Here is a 20072-nt window from a genome sequence, read left to right as displayed (position 1 = left end):
TCACATAGGGTATATAAGAAACGCTGGGGTTGTTAGTTTCCGTTTTATATGGGGTGGTCACAGAAGGTCTCTCTGATAAAATGGCATTTTGAGCAGAGCACTGAAGGAAATGAGGGAGCAAGTTATGTGAATATCTGGGAGATGAGTATTCCAGGAGAGGGGACAGAGTTTGGGGCTGTATTAAAATATAAGGTAGCCAAAAGAGCTCTTTTGTTCTCTCTCCCTCCCTTTCTTCCTTTTTCCTTTTTAAAGCTTTGTGGAAATTCAGATTATTTTAAGTGAGATGAGTGCAGAGACACATTTAAAACATCCTCAGAGCTGTTAGAAAGATTCCTCTCTTCTAAAGCTGTATTGGAAGAGTTCATCTCCTTCCAGACTTGAGTTGGAGCCTCTGACTGTGGCCCTATTACTGGTTAGTGCTTAAGAAGACAAAAAGAGCATTCTGAGTCTTGATTAGCCATCTCACAAATATTTAAATATTTGCTGTGGGGAGCAAGAAAAACAAAGACCAAACAGTGCCAACACCAATCACTACCAAAGGAAACCCGAAGTACATAATTATATCCAAATTTATGAAACACAATTATTTGAATTAACCAGAAAATTAAACTTCAAGTGGTGACATTGGAGGTATAGGATTCTCTCTCCTTCTTTTCCTTGATATCTAACTTAAAACAGTATCTGTATATTCCTACTAGGCAATCTGGTAGTGAATCTGAAGCTGACCTGGAATAAAGGGCTTCTGGCCTAGACAACACAAAAGTTCGGCACCAGATAGCGCTTTATAAATAGGTAAGCTTTAGAAACACAATAGAAAAAAATGGTTGCCAAAAATTCCTAAGTTTAACCTTTGTATTCCCTTTTGTGATGCTGGACTTCACAACCAACATTCACATTTAAAACACCACCATGAAAAAGTGTAAAGATTATCGTTCAGTTTTATAAAAGTAAAAACTAAATAAGACGATATTAAGTTTGTGGCCTAGTGGGGGACATGAATATGAAGAATTCATTATCTTCTCTTAGGTCTTTTCTTTGATCTCATTCTAAATAGTAAGGGGTAAATGACAAATTAAAAACTCACTTCACATGAGTCTTTTACCTTTTATCCTAAATGAGACGAATAGATCAAACCTCCAAAAAGAGAAGAAAAAATGTTTTAGGTAGTCCATTATCTAGGCAACAGAAGCCCCATTTCCCAAAATGCTCTAAGTTGTGGGGGGTGGAAGTGAGGTAGAAGACCCACAGCCTCCTTCAGATCAGAGAGTAGAAGACATACCTAATTTAAATTTGGCTTTAGGTGTAAAATGGGTGATATCACTGCAAAAATGAGCCTAAGTTGTGTGGATCCACATCATCCATAATCCTTCCCAGCTGGGTCCCAAAGGTTAAAGGTTGGCTGCACTCTGACCCATCTCACTGTTCATTTGTTCTGTCCAAGAGCCAATCTGTTGACTGATCTTGATGCAGCCCAGTCATTTTAAGCAAAGTTAACCTGAGGCCAGTACATTTTATCTAATCTCTTAATCTAATCCACTGTCAATATGGAGATATTAGCTTTCAAGCATAAGGACAGAGCAACAACCGCTCAATAGATTTCAAGAAGGAACCACCACCATGACCACTACCACCACCAACATAAAAAAAAGAGGTTACCATATTTATACTCTGATGCTGTTTCATTTGCCCACATGTCCTCTGTCAATCCACTAACCAATACAAAAAAATAGCCACTTCAAGTAATAAATACTCCCTGCTCTCTGGGAGACTGCTGTAATGCCCAGTACTCCCTCCGAGAACTCCAGCCCCCGTCATCAATTCTTAACATTCTTGAATTACACATGCTCTTAAGACCACTGCTAGCTGAATACCCAGAGAAGCCCATCATTAAATATACAGACCACTTTCGTAGTCACCTAAGTCACAAGAAATTTTTAATAACTTGAAGGTTCAAAGAAGGATCTAAATATAGCCTTCCATAGCAAAACTGTTTATTGAATAGAAGCTTGCTGGAAAAAAAATTATTAGCCATCTTCAAGCAAAGCAACTATTTCTCCCTCCCTAATACCTTTATTTAAACCTTAATAGTTAAACCAAGAAAGGGACAGATTTGGAATACAGATAACTCCCTACCAATTATATTTTAAGACCTCATTGGGTTTAGAAATATGGATATAAACAAAAAATGCTACCCACTCCCACTCAAAATCTACCTTAAAAAGTGGAAAAAGTTCTACAAGGTAGAAGGGACAGGCCATTTACCTGATATACTCCAAGAATAACCCAGAATATGTCTTAACAGGCCCTTCAATCTGTGTGTGTGTGTGTGTGTGTGTGTGTGTGTGTGTGAGAGAGAGAGAGAGAGAGAGAGAGAGGGTGTATGTTTGCATAGCGTTTGATATTCTCCAACATCTGTTGATGGAGAAGGAAACATCAATCAGTTACTGTTCAATGAGTACTTATCAACTTACATAGTCTTCTCCAAGGGTCTTTCCATAGTAATTGATTAATTATTCTCCAGGAAATGGCACGCCTGTCTAATTAACTGTACTGACTAGTATAGAAAAGCCAGATGGCTCTCTAGCCTGGATCAATAACAGCAGAGAGACTGTAATTTAACATTTAAATCACCAAAGCTCAGAAGGGGGAAGATATGTGATCGGACAATTTCATGATGTGTTCTCTAGAAGACTATTTCCAGAAATTGGTATATAACATACCTTTAATCATATCATTTATACTCAGTGCCTGCCACAGATACTGTCCAACACAATCTACGAAATTTTTCTTCGGAAATGGCCCAAACCATAGGTTTATTTTATTTGTGGTAGAAGAAAATAGAATTCCACTAGCTCCCAATAAAGTCATACAATAGGCATACCTATAAGATTAACACTACTTTTTGTATGTGAAGTTACATGATTCTTGCTTCTTTGGACCATTTGTTGTTTCAGCTCCATTAGGCTCCTGGAATTCTTTGGTTTATTAAAATAACTAACCTTTATGGATTCTGAGTAGGAAAAATTCTATTAATAAAGAAACATTCCATAAAGACAGCCAATAACAGTCAAATAATCAGTAGGGAAGAAATATTTTTAAAATGCTCTAAATCTCCAACAGCTGCTTGTAACAAAGTAGCCTGCATTACTTAAAGATGAATCTTTATTTGGCAAAAACTCTTTTGGAAACGTGGGCAAGATGAGGGGCTGTCAACCAAAAGGACGTCAGCAATCAATCTCTCCTCTGTGGGCCTCAGCTTCTGTATGTGTAGACTGGAAAGTGGGGAGATGGCATCCCTCATTTCAGTCTGCGTATAAGTATTTACACTTTTCATTTAAGCAAAGGTCTCAACCATTCAGAGGAAGGAATATTACTTACTTTTTTGAAGATACCCCAAAAAGGGGCAAAGCTACTAAAAGTAAAATCTCTAAGGAGGATGAGGGAGGTAGAGCAGGAAAGATTATACTCTGTTTCCTTCATTAATATCTACCAGGGATTTCTTAGTAGCGCCCAGGCTCCTAGCCAGAACTACAGATTAAAGGAGAACTGTCATGTTGTATTACCAGATCACATCAATTCCATTTGTTCCTAAGAAGAACTCAGGTCCCTAGTGTTCCTTTTCAGCTGAACAATTATAAACCAGACCATATCAAGCAGGCCTGCATATACTCCAAAGCATTTTAAGCGGTCTAAACTTTAAAACTATACCAGCAAATGGACTAAAAGATGACGTAATCCATGCGTAAAATCTTAATTCAGGATGGCTAATACCTGAAACTCCTAGGTCTTAGATATTTCATAAACTCCTTAATATTATATGCAAAGCTATGTGCATATGTACATTTTTTCTGAAATGAATATTCGTAGCTTTTAGACTTTCAAAGGAGTTCGGGATTCAAAAATATAAATTGTTGACCTAATCAACAAGTTATTTTCATGCTACCTTCTCTTTATAAAATAACGTTTCCTAAAATATTCACCTAAATAATACATACAACAAGGAATTCCTCTGCCACAACATTCTGTATTCAGCTCTTCCTCATCAGCCCATGGAAGATGCTATCACTGCTTCATCTATATAATACAGGTGGCAGCATGTCTATGAGGAAGAGGTACAATCAAAGGCAAGAGACTATGCCTAATCCTGTTTCTGCTACTGATTAGATCTGCCATTTCAAACCACTCTAGGCCTCAGTTTCACATGGGGATAAAACCTCTCCAAAGAAACAAACCCAAAGGTCTCTGAGGATTAATATAAAAGAAAATGGTTTAGAAGCTAAAGGGCTAAAAATATATGCTATAAAAGAAAGGCAAGGAGAAGAAATTAGCCTAAAGTCATAAACAAAGTCATAGGATGGAACCCAAGAGCTGAATTCCCATTAAGTGTGCCTTTACTTCAGATGAAGAACATATGGGTTGCCAGGCCCCAAGTGAGATTACTCAGGACTGTGTAGAGTTATATAAGAAAGTAAAGTTATAACTTTATAAGGTGCTTCGCTGGCCTGGAACACACTTACTGGTGAATTCCTGTACCTCTGCTGTACCCATATAATGTCAACACAAAAAGGTTGAGTGGTGATGTAATGTCTGAGGCCAGGCCACATATTCCAAGGCCATCTTGTTGGATTCACAGGGTACAAGTGAGCTCTTTTCTCTAGGGAATGAGATACAATAGTTTAATTATTAAGATTTTGAAGACCTTGCCATCTATCAAGTTTAAAAAAATGACCTGTGTGAAGTGATACCAGTGCTCAGACACTCCAGAACTCAACCCTTTCAAGAAAACTTTATTATACTTTTTCCTTCCTTCCCCATTCCACTTTCAGCAAGGTGGACAAAGATTAGGTGAGGCTAAAGGAAGAGAAGATTTTAAAATAACCACACTGTCCATTTCTAGGCAATACATACCTGTTAGCCTGAAAGACTTACTTCCCAGAAGCCTGAGCTGCTCTGCTGGGCTCTCATAATCTAGGACAAGAGCCATTTAAGGAATTGTAAAAGGGAACAAAAGCTGAGTGCTGTCTTACAAGTGTGTGCCAGAAAAGCTAGCAGGTGGAAAATTGGCCTTCTTTTTTAATGCTGTCAAGAGATTGGCTCACTGACTAATACAGAGGGGACTGTGAAGTTTGAGAGACAGAATGTACCCAGTCAGGCTTCAGAGAGAAAATGAAAGACAAACAAAAAAATCCAAGTATGACAAGAAAGCAAGGAGGAGAATCCTTGGCTTCAGGCAGCCTCCAGCAGAAGGAATGCTGCTTTATTGCAAGATTCCTTACTATACTGTAAGACTAGAAGGTGGGCTGGCTAAAAAGAAAGTAAAAAAAATAAGTTCAAGCCTTTTTTTTTTGGTGGTGGTGGTGGTAGGGGGCGCTAATTGTTTCTATTGATGCCTAGCAAATCTGATGTCATTTATGTCACCTTATCTGATGATAAAAGTTATTAAACTTGAATAATTAAAATATTATACTAGAAATAAACGAACCATGTATTTGTAGTCAAAAGTAGGGAAGATAGATTGCATATAGGGCTTTGAATAAAAATCTCAAAGAGGGTACCATCTGGCAGTCACATGAATGTGTCTACCATAGCACCTGGCACAAGTAGATGCTCAGTAAATATCTGCTTTCTTGTTTTAAAAGATGGAGCAGGTGAAAGACATGTAGTTAGGAAGGGTTTAGTAGGAGACAGGAAAAAGGAACTTGTCTCCACTCACCTATGAATTTGTGACAGACCACAAAACCAAAAGTGAGAGAAAAACATCCTGCTGAAGCACAGAGGTTTCAAACTGGTGGCTCTAGAGCAGAACAGGTATGGTGCACAGATTTGTTTTATCCATATAGTAAAGTATAAATTTGTTGCAATACTTAAAAATCAGGAAACTTCACATATAATTTTTTTATTTCTGGCTAACTTTGGAAAAAAACAGAGGCCCTTGTGGCAACAATAGTCTGAAGCTGAGTCAAAGCTTCAGATGGGGTTCATTTAGATTTAGATGGGGTGGGCTCTTCAGTTGGCCACAGTCCTCACCACTCCCTATTAACTTCTAGCTCAATTCACTTTATTTTTGCTGCTTGCCTTGCTACTGTGGCATTTTGTTACAATTGTTTGTATAGTAAAAAGGGATCTCTACTGAGAGCTCAAAAATCTGGGTTCTAGTCCTGGCTCAGCTATAAACTTGTATATGTCTTGACTTGTGTACCTAAACTCTTTAAGCCTTAGTTTTCCCATCTGTAAAAGGTTTATACAAAATGATCTCTAATAGGTCTATAATTAGCATTTATATACAATGACACAATGAGCATAGGGTAGACACAAGGTAGGCTCAGTCTATTTCACACTTTATTCCCTGAGTCCAATTTCTTGAAATGTTAATTTCGTTTTGAGGCTAATAAATCACCTAGGATCGGCTAAAAGGAAGTACAGGCCCTCTGGCACAAAATCTGCATCCATTTGTGTGGACTGACTAATCTCATTGTAATTGAAAGCCAGAAGACTGTCTCAGATAGATAGGTCACTTAGTGCTGTTCCTGACCATGTTCATTCCTATTATGGAAATTCTCAAATTTCTCTCTGGGATGGTTACCCAGCCTATGACTAAATGAAGAATTCCAGAGCACAGAGCCTCGGGCTGTGGGTGTTCTCAAAGTATACAAGAACAAGATCAAATATAAAGACCAATATATGGAAAGGGTAAGTTTTGGAATTTGAAGGCAGTAAAAAGGATGCTGTCTGGACTAGTCAAAGACTATGCATGTCAGTCCTGCAGATTATACTGTAACCGCGGCAGCTGCTGCTTTAGCCATGAGTGTGGTAAGTCAGAGTCTATAAATCACCTTTGAGAGACATGTTCCAGGAATAAGACATGAAGTTTGGCCTCCTATGCCACACTTAAAAAGTATAAGCTCAGAAGATTAGTTTCAATGAAAATCCATTATTTAATTCATCCTCCCCAAACCCTGGAATTTGAACAGGAAAAATAGTACTTACCAACCTTGATTTACAGTTAGAGAAGCTGTAGGCCTCAATAGCTAAAACCCACACATTCACCAAAGGACTCAAGACTCACTTAAACAAATATTTACAATGCTCTCACTGTGTGCCAGGCATTGGAGACAAGACAATGTCAAATCAGCTACATTTCTTAGTCCCCAAAGAGTGAACAACACGGGCAAACATAAATCTCTGTACTTCCTATTCCTTAGGTTATATACTTTTACTAACCTATATGGGGAATACAAACAGATTTTAAAGACTTTAACTCTGAAACTGATCCAAAGCTAGATTCAATGACTTCTCATCCTCCTTCATCAACAGAAAACCACTTACCCCAACTAAAAAGCAGTCTAGTTTGTCAGAGAGGATATAGTACCCATAATCACAAACTCTTCCCACAGAACAAAAGTCACAAATAATAAATGAGTCAAATCTGAACAGAGACAATCAAAAGCTAGTCAATGTTTTTATCATTACATATAACTCAAAAGGCAAAAACAACTACGTCTTATCAATGTACATAATCAGGACCATCACAAAATACCCTGTATGGCTCTACCTATAGTACTACCTGTCCCAGTGTATCTGGGGAATATGGGTAATTACAATCTAGGTCAGAGGTTCTCAACCTGGGGCAATCTCACCTCACCCTGGGGACATCTGGTAATGTCTGGAGACATTTTTGGTTGTCTGAAGATGGCTGGGGGAGATATTACTGGCATCTAGTGGAGAGAGGCCAGGGATGCTACTATCCTATGATGCACAGGGCAGTCCCACACACAAAGAATTATCTGACCAAAATGTTGATAAAGCCAAGGTTAAGAAATCAGTCTAGGTGCTCTACACAATGGCTAGAGGCCTTTATTCTGAGTCTTTTAAGGACTCCACGCAGACAGGTTCTGGCTGTTAATATAGGAATTGAAAGAAAACACAACATCCATTCTTCTTCACTTCTTTCACCTTTCCCTGAGTACCTGTGTTTCTGGTAAAAAGCCTAATAAACCATTATATCTAGTGACTACTCTTTATTGTTAAATGAAATAAGGATCTCATACATACATAAAAAGTTGACGGAAGATGAGTAATCAGTAAAAGCAAAGAAGAAAGGAAATAAGGAAGCCAGGAAGAGAGAGAAAGTGAGGCATGGTTGTTATTTCCACAGCTAAATGAAACTAAATCAACCATTCTGCAGAACAGACAATTATCTGTTCTATCATGAGTCCGATCATCTCTAGAAACTGTTTCTTCCCACCCAAGAAACAAATTGCCTGTAAAAACAAAGTCATTCAGGCATTGTGGCCTCTCCAAGGAGCTTATATAACTGAGGGCACCTAGTGGTTTCAAGTGTGGATCACAGCTAAGCAGGCCCTAAGATTCCAACAAGAATATAATTCTGAATTTGGATATATTTTCTCTATTTACAAGAAGGGAAATCCCTAGCCTGGACAACTTAAAATATCTTTTTCAGATTCTTTCACATTCAACTCAATTCAATAAGCATTTACTGTGCTTCTACTAAATATACCAATCTTTAAACTATAACGCTGGGGAGCTTCTAGCAACCTTACTCTATGAAGAAAAGTCCTAACTAGTGCCTTCAAGAAGCAGGGACTTCACAAGTTCTCAAAGAACCATTTCTCGTATGCCCCTGGTCAACAAATAACTCTAAAGAGGTGGAATACAGCATGCAATATGACATAGTTGATGGACCCAAAGGGAACACTAAGCATTAGCAAGAGGATAAGGTTTCTCTTTTTCTAATCGAAATGTGAAACAGCAATAAGATTTGTTGTGTTGGAAAAGAAAAATAATCTATTTGTTTCTTTGATCATTCTTTCTTTATATTTGTCTTTATTCAGCTTGATTATTCAGACCAGTCCAACTGGTCCTCTGACACCCATTTCAGAAATTCTATAGCCAAGACAGATAGTCAAGAATGTAAGTATGTTTTTAAACTGCCAGTGCTAAGTCAGTATCAGTATCCTGATTCCCAGGGAGACTGTAAAAAGGCTGGAAACACAGCTTGGGTTCTCCTTCCCAGTTGTGATGCTGGCAATAAAAGAAAAAGAGTCAGCATCTGGCTTCCTCTCAAAAAAGCTGCTCAGCCCATTTCATCCAAGAAAAAGATGCCACCCCAAGGGGTCATTCAGGATATATGTCTCTTGGATGGTACTTAGGGTGTTCCATTCATTATTCTATTTTATTGATACCAAAAAAATAAAGTCTCTCTTTTTTTGGTAGGCTAATTTTTCATGGACTTCTTCCTTTCTTTTAAAATGACATATTCTTAGAATCTTAAAATTTGTTCAGAAACTTGGCAGAGCTAGGTTGCTCAGAACTATACTGCGGTCAGCCTTGGTTTATGGTGTGTGCCTCATATTACTCAATGCCAGCTCCAAAGAAGAAACTCACTATTAAGCCAGATACACCCTCAGACACTTACTGATACCCCTCGATTGTTTCTATCTGACATGATGCTAAAAAGAAATAAAGACCAGTACAGAAAGAGCAATCTGAGAGGAAAGCATGAGTGTGGGATGCAGGAGGCAAAAGGCTCTTACCTGGTCACGATCTCCTGCAAAACAGCAGCTTTTCATGGTACAAGAGTTGAAGTAACCCTGATTATCAAACTGGAATACAGGCAGGCGGGAGTGGATGTCATACAGCACAGGGGGCAGGCGACGCCTCAGAGCCAGGAGCTGGGTCCCATTGCTATTGAATCGTACACTCATGGCACTTTGAAGGGATAGGTTGCCACCATAGCGTAAGAGAGAACTGGAAGACACAAAGCACAGGGATTGGGCATGAGACAGGCTGGACAAGCATCTGCAAAACACACCACACTCATTTCTTTTCAACATGTGTCCAGGACCTCCCGTCAAGCTTGTACATCTGAATTTTGGCAGAAAGGTATTTCTGTGAAGTAGGCTAGAAGGTAATGATGATAGGAGTAGCTCCTTGATTACATAAAAGAAAGTTATTTAACCTGTCAGTTCCCCTTTTCGATCTCCAAAAGTTGAATTGCCAGTAAATTTACAGGAAAAGGATAACAGGAGCATCTTGAAAGAAGACATATTAAAATAATCAGTTATTTCATTTACCCGAGCTAACTTCAGAATCAAGTAGATACTTGTCAAGACCCTGGGAGGTGAGCCATGTCTACTCTAACTGGCTAACCATGGATGGTATTTAAGGGAGAGATTCAAGACCCATTAGAAAGAAAAACAAATACTTTATAGCTTATTCTGAATATCTCTTCAATAATAATCACTTTATTATGTAAGCAGTATTTTTCAATTTTTAATCTGTTCAGAGAATTTTTATATTCTATACAGCATGACTCAAGAGTAAACACTAAAGAAAAATTTTCAATGCAGCGCAATCAGTTACAACAATTGGAAAAGCAAGATGACTTGTTTCTCTTTACAATTTCCAACAAGTTTATATTTAGCTTTGAATTATATTTGGTTAATATATATAATTGCATTTATCCAGCTTCACTAGAGAGTAGTATGTTCTGGTTTACCACCTAATATTTTTCTGTAGGTTCATAATGTTCATATTTTTTAAAAGTCACACAGTGTGATTCCAAATAATTTCTTCTGATGACTCAGAAGACACTTTCAATTTTACAGTGATTAAGATGGCATGAACATTCACAATTATACCATACTAACAGTTGTATGTGTATGTTTGTGTTTTATCTTTCTTGTAGTCAGTATCCTTCATTACCTGGACATTATTTTATCATGGAGGGATGACTGCTCACTGTGTCACAACCAACTTTTTCTTCTTCAGTTCTTGGAGCATTATATTACTGGTAGGAAAATGAGGTTAAAAATATGCATCGGAGATGCTGCAGAAATGAATGCCACATCAGAACTACCAATTCTGTCTCACACAGTCATTGTTGTCATGGAAAGGAAGTGACCCTAGTAGTTTTAGAAAAAAAAGTTTATAAATTCTAGGGAATCAAAGAGCTAAAAAGCGCCTCAAGATACCTGAATGAGAGTCAAGCGGGTTTATCTGAAACATTTTTAAAGAAGAAGTTTTAATAGCATTTTACCAAGTGAAAACTTAAAAAGCTATATGCTACCAGAAGAGATTTAATATTAAAAGAAGATAACATATTTTCTTTTTTGGCAAGAGAGTAATGGGGAAGATTAAGGGAACAAGAAAGAGAAATCCCATGGGGAAAAGAGCACCTGAAATCACAGTGCAAAGGCAGCTGCCAATCTGGCCTGGCCATAAAAACAGTCTGTACCACCGCTAGCCAGTCACTCCCCTGTCCCCCCAAACAGCCTTCTCACCAGAGGGAAGAAGGCTCTGGTATTCCAGCTATGAGTGAAACAAGTCTTGGGCAAAGTAGACTTTAATTCTCTTATGATTGGAATGGCAGGAGAGAGAAGAGACTTAGAAAACAGTCCTTAGAATTCCAAACATCAAGGAAAAGCCTGGTATTCAATCTGAGAAGCAGGCCCCAAGTAATAATCCCAGCAGAGAAATGTTCTTATAATGGCCCTAAACACAGGCCACACTCACTCACAAACAAAGAATGAATGACTGGGGCTGTTAGAGTCCAGGCATTTCCTTTACAGGGTGTTATCTAAACATTGAGCTCAAAAACAATGAGAGGCTTTCAATCCAAGATCAGCATGGAGTGTGCAAATAAATCAGCATCTATAGGATTGAAGAGGAGTTGGGGGTGGAAACAAGAATCAACAAAAAGAAACTTGGCCAGCCCCACCAGCCATAACAGCAGGGGTTTGTATCAGCTCAGGCATCCCTGACAGGAAAGCTGGGGCCTCTGGCAAACGCCCTTTCCATTTGTTAACAAAAACTTCCTCTGTAGATTCTAGTCAGGCCTGTAGGAGTCTGCCCAGAACAGGCATCGAGACCCATTCCATCCCCACCCAAACTCCTTGACCTATGTTTGCAATCTGGCCACTCTACAGGGGTCTCCTCGGAGAGTCACAAACTTTTTTCTTGCCCATGCTTCTAGGCAAAGAACTCCTCTTTCTCACACAGAGAGAGTAGGTACATAGGAATCTTGCTCCTAGACTGTTTCGGGGTGCTATCTGAAGAGTAGCAGCAACTAAAACTGAATACTTCCTGTTTGGGCGCAAATTTCAATCCTTCGAGAGGGATAGAATGACACCAGAAATTCAGAAAGTGAGCTATGTTAATAGTAATTTCTCAGCAGGGCTTCTGCAGCTGGCTCCTCCTAATGAGAATGGTAAGCCTGATCTAATTCAGTAGAAAGAAAAGGCTTAGAAGTAGTTTGCCTTCACAGTCAAGATAAAAAGATAATGTCAAAGATCCTATAGTTTATGGTTCTAAGTATAAAGTGCATGAGAAAATCATCTGGGACTCTTTAAAAAGTCCACTCTCAGATATTCTAATTCAATCTGAGAAGCGGGCCCAGGAAACTGAATTTAAAAAGCAACCCAAATTAATTCTGATGTATATGACTTTTAGACCACACTTTGAGAAACAGGGTTCCATTTTGGAATTGGGGGGTGGGGGAAGGTTAGGGGAGGAAACCAGTTGGAGAGAAAGCAGGTTACTAAAGACTCAGTGAAAAGCCAATCACACTATATGGCACTTTTTACAGCCCATGTCTATTAGCAGAAAAGACTCCAATTCCTTTCCACCAACAATGCTTGAAATGTTTTTTCCTGTCCTCAATACGTCGTCTCCTGATGGAGAAGAAGTTTCTCATTTTCTCTTGGAGAACTGAGGATACTTGTACATAACAAGAATGCCTCAATCCTAACGTGCTTTCTAGACTCTGATCTTGATAATGGAGATGCCACTATCTCCACTCCTCCAGAGAAATGGCCACCATTACACATCCAAATGAGATAAGCAGTACCTTGAAAGGACTAGCAACAAGTTAAAATGAGTTCAAATCAAAATATACCTATAAAAAAATAAAAGCAGTAAAAACATAAAATAAACCAATAAAAAATAAGAGCAATAAATCTATTCTCAATCCAGGATTTGTCATAAAATGCAACAAGAACAGGGCAGGAGGTGATCCAAGGGTCAGCATGCAAAAGACCCAGGATGAAAAGCAAGAGAACCTCAAAACATCAGGAAAATATTTCTTCACTGGTGTGGCCTCCTGGTTTTCTTGACTCTCAAAAATACTCAATTGGACTTTCTTATTGCTCGGGTGGGATAAAAATAACATTTTACAAAGTACTTGGTCTTGGAACACAAGAGAAACAAACTAAGACTATTTCCAGGGAATGTGATTAGGAGTATCCTGTCCAGAAGCGCAAGACAGAGCATCAATAAAGTTTCCCAGATCAGGCTCCACAAAACTAGATTTCCAACAATACTTTCCAAAGCCCACTGGCATGAATTTCCCCCTCACTTCTATGTGAAAGTTTCATAAGACCTGTGAAATGTTTGGAGACAAGGCACTGCTATTTCAAATCACAGACATTAGATCTGGTACCATACAACCAGGGAGGCAAAATCAAGATCCTATAAGAGAGGGAAAATCTCTCTCCTCCAGTTTCTGCCTTAGGACAGGATGACCTATAAGGAATATGGTACATTTTGTACTTCCTATAACACAACCCATGGACCATGACAACTCCTAGAAGACATTAGAATTAGGTAAAAAGTAAACAAGTTCATGGAGTCTTGGTCCATACCAGTTCCAGTCAAGTGTGTTCCAGGTCCCAGTGATCCCTGAACTATTTCTTATTTACATAAGTTAGAAGAAGAACCTGGGCTTTCTCTTTTGTTTTTTCTAACATAATCCTCAGTTCCAAGACTGAGACTTCTCTAGAGGAAACCCGAACTGTTGGACAAGCAGCCTGAAAAGAACATGTTGGGATCTGTGATTGAACAAACTTATTTTCTGATAATCAAATGGCATATCAGTTCCTCCACAAGGCAAACATGGATGACACACATTGCAGTGCTTCTAATCATCATCTTCCATGCTCGCAGCTGGTTGACCTAGAGCCCAAGTTTTTGCCTTTGACCCAAAGATAACCAAAAGCCACGCAGAACTAACCAAGATTTCAAAATAAATTAAGAGTCAGTACCATTACAGATTTGTCCTAGAACACTCATGACTTTCACACAGGGACTCAACATTTAGTCATTTCAGTTAATCAGATGGCCTGGTTTATTAAAAAAAAAAAAAAAAAAAACCTTTCACCTCAAACTGCAGAAAATAGCGGGGGTTTTGTAAACAGCCATTTAATCTTCATCTTAAAACTATTCCTGGTTCTACCTCCTGAAAGATGTGACATAGCATCAGCCTTGACCTCACATTGTAAAAAACTGGGAAGGGAGTTTAATGAATAGTGGTTGGCAGGAGGAAGAAAAAAGCAGGAGGAAGGAAGGAAGATTGAAATGTCAGTTGCTATAGCAACTATAACAGTGCAGAAGAAGTGGGTGAGTATTTTATGCAGGTAAACAGGCAGTCCCTTCTGATGGTAGAAGGCACTGGAATGATTGTGCTGGCTAATAGGGTACAAGGCCACAAAGCTAGAGAAATGTTAAAGAGGAAAGAGGCAAATTCTGGAAAAAATCCTAAGTATAAAAGGGTCTGAAAATAAAAATTACAATTTGGTACCTTCTATCAAGGACTCTTATGCAAAAATGAGAGGAGGGGAACATAAAGGAAAGGGGTGAGAAGGCCAAACTGCTAACTGATGAGACACAATTATAGGAAGATAGCCTGTTTCATATGGGAGCCAACAATAATGCCTGTGTTTAGGGCCATTATAAGAACATTTCTCTGCTGGGATTGTTTCTTGGGGCCTGCTTCTCAGATTGAATACCAGGCTTCTCCTTGATGTTTGGAGTTCTAAAAGTCACATAATATGTCCAAAAACCAGTCACCTCGAGTTGGCAATAATATAAATGTACTAGAATAACGACTTTCAAACTTTTTTTTACAGTAACCTTTTGTAATAAGTACATTTTATACTGTATCTCAGTATAACTACACTTATTTAGTATAAATTCATTAAACAATACTTGCCACCTACTATATGCAATGCATTGATTTTCTATTCTATATTTTTTTATTTAATAAATACTGTAACATCTAAATTGATTTTATGACCCACTGGATCACTGAAAGAACTTCCTACCTGACTCCTTACTTCCACTCTTGGTCCATGCTTCAGTTTATCCTGAAGAAAACAGCCAGAGGGATGATGAACCACATTGAGGCAGATCACATCATTACTCATTACTTTGCTGAAAATTCCACAGTGGCTCCCAATTGCAACCACAGTAGAAAGCAAATTCTTTACAATGCCAACAAGGCCCTGAAATACCCTCCCTACTCTCATCCCTTCTGTCTCTCTCTGACTCCACCTCCCAGAGCTCACCTTACTCTACTGTCATAATGGCTCCTTACTGTTCCTAGAACACATCAGGCATGCTTCTGCTTCAGGGCCTTTGTGCTGCAGATCCTGCAACTCCGGATGTCCCTCCCCAGATATGAGCATGGTTCACTCACTCACGTCTTTATTCATGATACCCTATGCAAAAATGCAACGTCCTCAATATTCTCTGTCTCCTTTGACGGCTTTATTTTTTTTCTACATAAATCACCAACTTACATACCATGTGTTTGTATATATTTTATTTTTTTCTAGTTGTCCTTTCCCACTAGAATATTAGCTTTTATATCTTTTCCTTGTGTATCCCAAGTGCTTAACCAGTGCCAGACACATAATAGGCATTCAATAAACAGCTGTTGAATGCATGATCTAACTGATCATGAGCAGCAGTCTGAAAAACCCGGATTTAGAACATTAAAAAAAAAAAAATGCTCTACCAAGATTCTCATGGCTCCTGATTGCCCATAAAACCTAATCTTGAGAGGCAAGCAGCAGAGCAGCATAAAATTAGAAAAATAAGAGGAGGCTTGGAGATCATCTGAGTCAAACCCTTTTCTACTGGCCCGGAAAGTAAAATGATTTGCCACTGACCATCCAGGTCTCTCCCTCTTCAGGTGACACTGCCATGTATCCTTCAAGTGAATCAAATTCATCTATCTGCTAATAAGTAGCCAACAAGAAGGAAGAGTTTGGTAAACAGGTGCCTTAATTATATCTTATATATAATTTGCAGAATAAAAGTTCAAAAGGGAAATTAATAATTAAATTTTAGGAAGTCAATTACAAGTTTAAAAAAGAAAACTCATCTATCGGGTTTCAGAAAATGGCCAGTGAATTTCACAGATTTTGAAAATATGCCCTGCCCAATTATATTTAAAAACAAAATAGTGATAAACATTCAGACTGATGGATGTTCTGAGAACAAGAAGATACATTAATTAGACTATAGGACTTAGGTACCATTTAATAATTTTTCTACTTTTCATTTTATTTTCCAAGTTTTTCTACAATGAACATGAACTACTTTTATAAACAGAAGAAAATGGAATGCATTATTTTAAAATGCCATCTCATACATACTCTCTCTTTAACTAGGGACGCCAGAAAATAGCTTTGAGAAATGAATGAGAGTAGGGAATTTAAAGAGCTTTTTCGAGGAAACTTCAAATAATATCCTGACCCACAGAATTCTGGTGCATATGCTAAATTTGAAATTAAATCATTACTTTAAATTCATATAATGATAGTCAAATAAAAATTTTCAAAGGACTGAAAATTTCAGTATCCCTCACCATCTTTCTCAATGAGGTCAAATAATATCCTTCCCTTGGTAGCTTTCTAATTAGTAAACCGGCCTTGGTTAGCACTGGACACAATCACCAGGTTAGGTCTGAAACTATACTCGGTTGGATTTCTTTCTGCAGATCCACCATCCCACTTACAAAGTATCTATAAATAAATGGCAAAGCTGTATATTTGCATTCAAAACACAAAGTATTTTATGTAGAATCCAGAAACATTATCAATGTTCTTGGAAATTCTTTCGGACTTGGGTAAATTCATTGGTAAATGAAGCCAAGATTATTGAGAGTGTACTAAGAAGTCCCTGTCTAAAATATACAGATAATAACCAATAAAATGTAAGTGGTCAAACCTATGATTGCAAAATAAAAAGTTCAAATTATGAAGAATTCACTGAAGGAATTGTATCACAACAGGTACCCCTGAAGAAGAAACAAGTTCTTCGTTAAATTTAACATCCAAAATCTTTGTGTGTACATTGTATTACCTAATCCTTACAATAATTCTATAAGATAGACAGTAGGGTAACGTTATTCTCATTTCACAGTGGAAGAGACCAAGTTCCTAAGTGGTTATCTGACTAGGCCCTGACTACACAATAGATAGAAACAGGACCAGCAAGTTTTTTTCTGCTGCTTGGTTCAACAAGATTTGACAGAATACTGTGGAGATGAATTATTCCACCCAATAAAAAGAATAGCATCAGATAACAGTACATCACGGTCAGAAGGCTTCATCTAAGCCATTCACTTTGTACCTTTCCCAATATAGTTCAGTAATGTATTTATTCATGCAAGCATTTATTGAATATTTATTGAATACCTGCTAACTATTCTAGGCACTGTGCTAGGCGCATAGATTCAAAAATGAAATAAGATGAAGATGACACACTCAAGGAAGGACTAATGGACAAGAAAACCATCAATTTCCTTCTATAACGTGAAAAGTGTTGTAATAAGGGGGACATGTGCTGCAGGAAACAGGAAGAATATCTACCCTCCACTGGGGAGACAGAAGTGGGAGTTGTCACAAAAGACTTTATAAAAAGAAAAATCTACACTTTTAACAGAAAGAGCCAGAGAGCTGACTCAAGTTCTTTACTGACAAAAGAACAAGATAAATCTGGATACATTAATGTATGGATTAATTCCCTATGCATACTGATGAGTGAAAAAGTCAAGTTGTAGAATAATTGTACGGTAGTACAATAATTGTGTGAAAAACAAATATGCATATAGAAACAATGCTATATATTTTCTATGGGTACATATGAAAGCAAAGAAAAAGTTCTGGAAGCATATACCAAAAACTCCTAACAATCATTACCCTAGAGGAAGGGAGCAAGGCTCCAGGACTGGAAGAGGTAGTCAGAGGGACTTTAGCCTTACTGACAGTTTTAAAAGGAGAATATTATTATGTATTACTGGTATTTTTTAACTTTTTATTTTGAAATAATTATAAACTCAGAGGAAGTTGTAAAGAAATGTACAAGAAGGTCCTTTGTACCTTTACTCTGTCTCTCCCAATGTTATCATCTTGCATAACTATAGTTAACATCAAAACCAGAAAAAATTATTGATATGATCTACAGAGCTTATTCAGATTTTGTCAGTTATACATGCACTGTGTGTATATGTGTGTGTGTAGCTCTATACAATTGCATCACGTGTATAGCTGCAAGTAACTACCACCATAATTAAGATACTTATCTGTACCATCACATCAAGACTCCCTCATACTATCCTTTTATAGTCACATCCACCCCCTCTACTCCCATCCCTAACACCTGGCAACCACTAATCTGTTCTTCATCTCTATAATTATATTATTTCATAAATGTTATATAAATGGAACCATACAGCATGTATCCTTTTGAGACTGGCTTTTTCATGCAGCATAATTCCCTTAAAGTTAATCCAAATTGTTGCATGTGTCAATAGTTCACTGATTTTTATTACTAAGTAGGAGTCTATGGTATAAATGTACCACAGCTTTTTAAAACTATTCACCCATTGAAAGACACATGGGTAGCTTCCAGCTTTTAGCTATTATAAATAAAGCTGCTATAAACATTTATACACAAGTTTCTGTATGAACATAAGTTTTCATCTCTCCTGGTTAAATGTCCAAAAGTGCAACAGTGGATCATGTGGTAAGTGCATTTTTAATTTATAAAGGAACTACCAAACTATTTTCCACAGTGGCTGGTATTATTTATTGTACATTCCCACCAGCAAAGTATGAGTAATCCAGTTTCTCCACATCTTCACCAGCATTACTTGTATTTTAAAAAGCTAAACTAAGAAGCCGGTCAATGTATTTTAAAACAAAAGGAGACAAAACTAGGCATTTTGGGCTTCTTTATGGATGTGCACAACACCATCTATGAAATATTTTTGTTACCAAAAAATAAAATAAAATGAAATAAAATAAAACCTTAATCTGTTCAAGCCTCTAGATCTAATACCAATTTATGAACAAAACTAAGGTTGGAGGGAATATATTAAATAACAGTATAAGAATGCAATCAGTATAATCTAAAATGTGAGAAATTCCATAAGATAAACAATCCAGTTTATTTAACAAATATATTTACAAGAAAAATATTAAGAGGCAGGAGTGCCTATATATGAAAAGACACTTAGAAGCCATCTCAGCTAAATTTTGCTTTGTATTACCTTATTTAAGTCCTGATTCATAAAAACCAATTCATTCATGAGACAATTAAGGAAATTTAAACACTAATTAAATACGCAACTAGATCAAAGAATTATTGTTAAATTTTTAGGTGTGATATTAACATTGTGGTTTTATTTTTAAAAAGAATTATTTTTTCATGGAAAGTAATTCGGCAGTTCCCCAAAAAGTTTAACATAGGAGTGATTACCATATGACCCAGCAATTCCATTCCTCGGTATAGACCCAAAAGAACTGAAAGCAGGTACTCAAACAAATACTCATTCATGAATGTTAATAGTAGAATTATTTATAATAGCCAAAGGTGGAAACAACTCAAATGTCCATCAATGGGTGACTAGACAAAATGTGGTATAGCCATACAATAGAATATTTTTCAGCCATAAAAAAGAATGAAGTACTGATGTATGCTGCAATGCCATAAATTTTGAAAACATTATGGTAAATAAAAGAAGCCAGACAAAAGTTCACATGATATATGACATACCCAGAACAGGTAAATCCACAGAGACAGAAAGCAGCTCTGTAGTAGCCAGAAGTCAGTGGGAGGGAAGAATTACTCTGGGGCGTAACTGCTTAATGGGTATGGGTTTTACTTGGGGATGATGAAAATGTTTTGAAACTAGAAAGAGGTGGTACGTGTACAACAATGTGAATGTACTAAATGCCAGTGAATTTTTCACTTTAAAAGTTAAT

At 37.5% G+C, this 20072-nt stretch overlaps 1 protein-coding gene across 3 annotated transcripts in view; it reads right to left on the bottom strand.

The window, feature by feature from the left end:
* The window catches only part of DCAF5 (DDB1 and CUL4 associated factor 5), a 90164-nt gene that overhangs the window by 30662 nt on the left and 39430 nt on the right, over window positions 1-20072 (bottom strand). For all 3 annotated transcript variants that reach the window (XM_011383762.2, XM_023526861.1, XM_011383772.2), the window contains exon 6: window positions 9555-9768. In XM_011383762.2, coding sequence (XP_011382064.1) covers window positions 9555-9768 — 214 coding nt within the window. The remainder of the gene's footprint in view (window positions 1-9554; window positions 9769-20072) is intronic.

Source organism: Pteropus vampyrus, unplaced genomic scaffold (assembly GCF_000151845.1).
Source record: "Pteropus vampyrus isolate Shadow unplaced genomic scaffold, Pvam_2.0 Scaffold15, whole genome shotgun sequence".
Classification (NCBI taxonomy): domain Eukaryota; kingdom Metazoa; phylum Chordata; class Mammalia; order Chiroptera; family Pteropodidae; genus Pteropus; species Pteropus vampyrus.
Note: the sequence above shows the minus strand (reverse complement) of the source record. Positions and strands in the feature narration are given on the sequence as shown.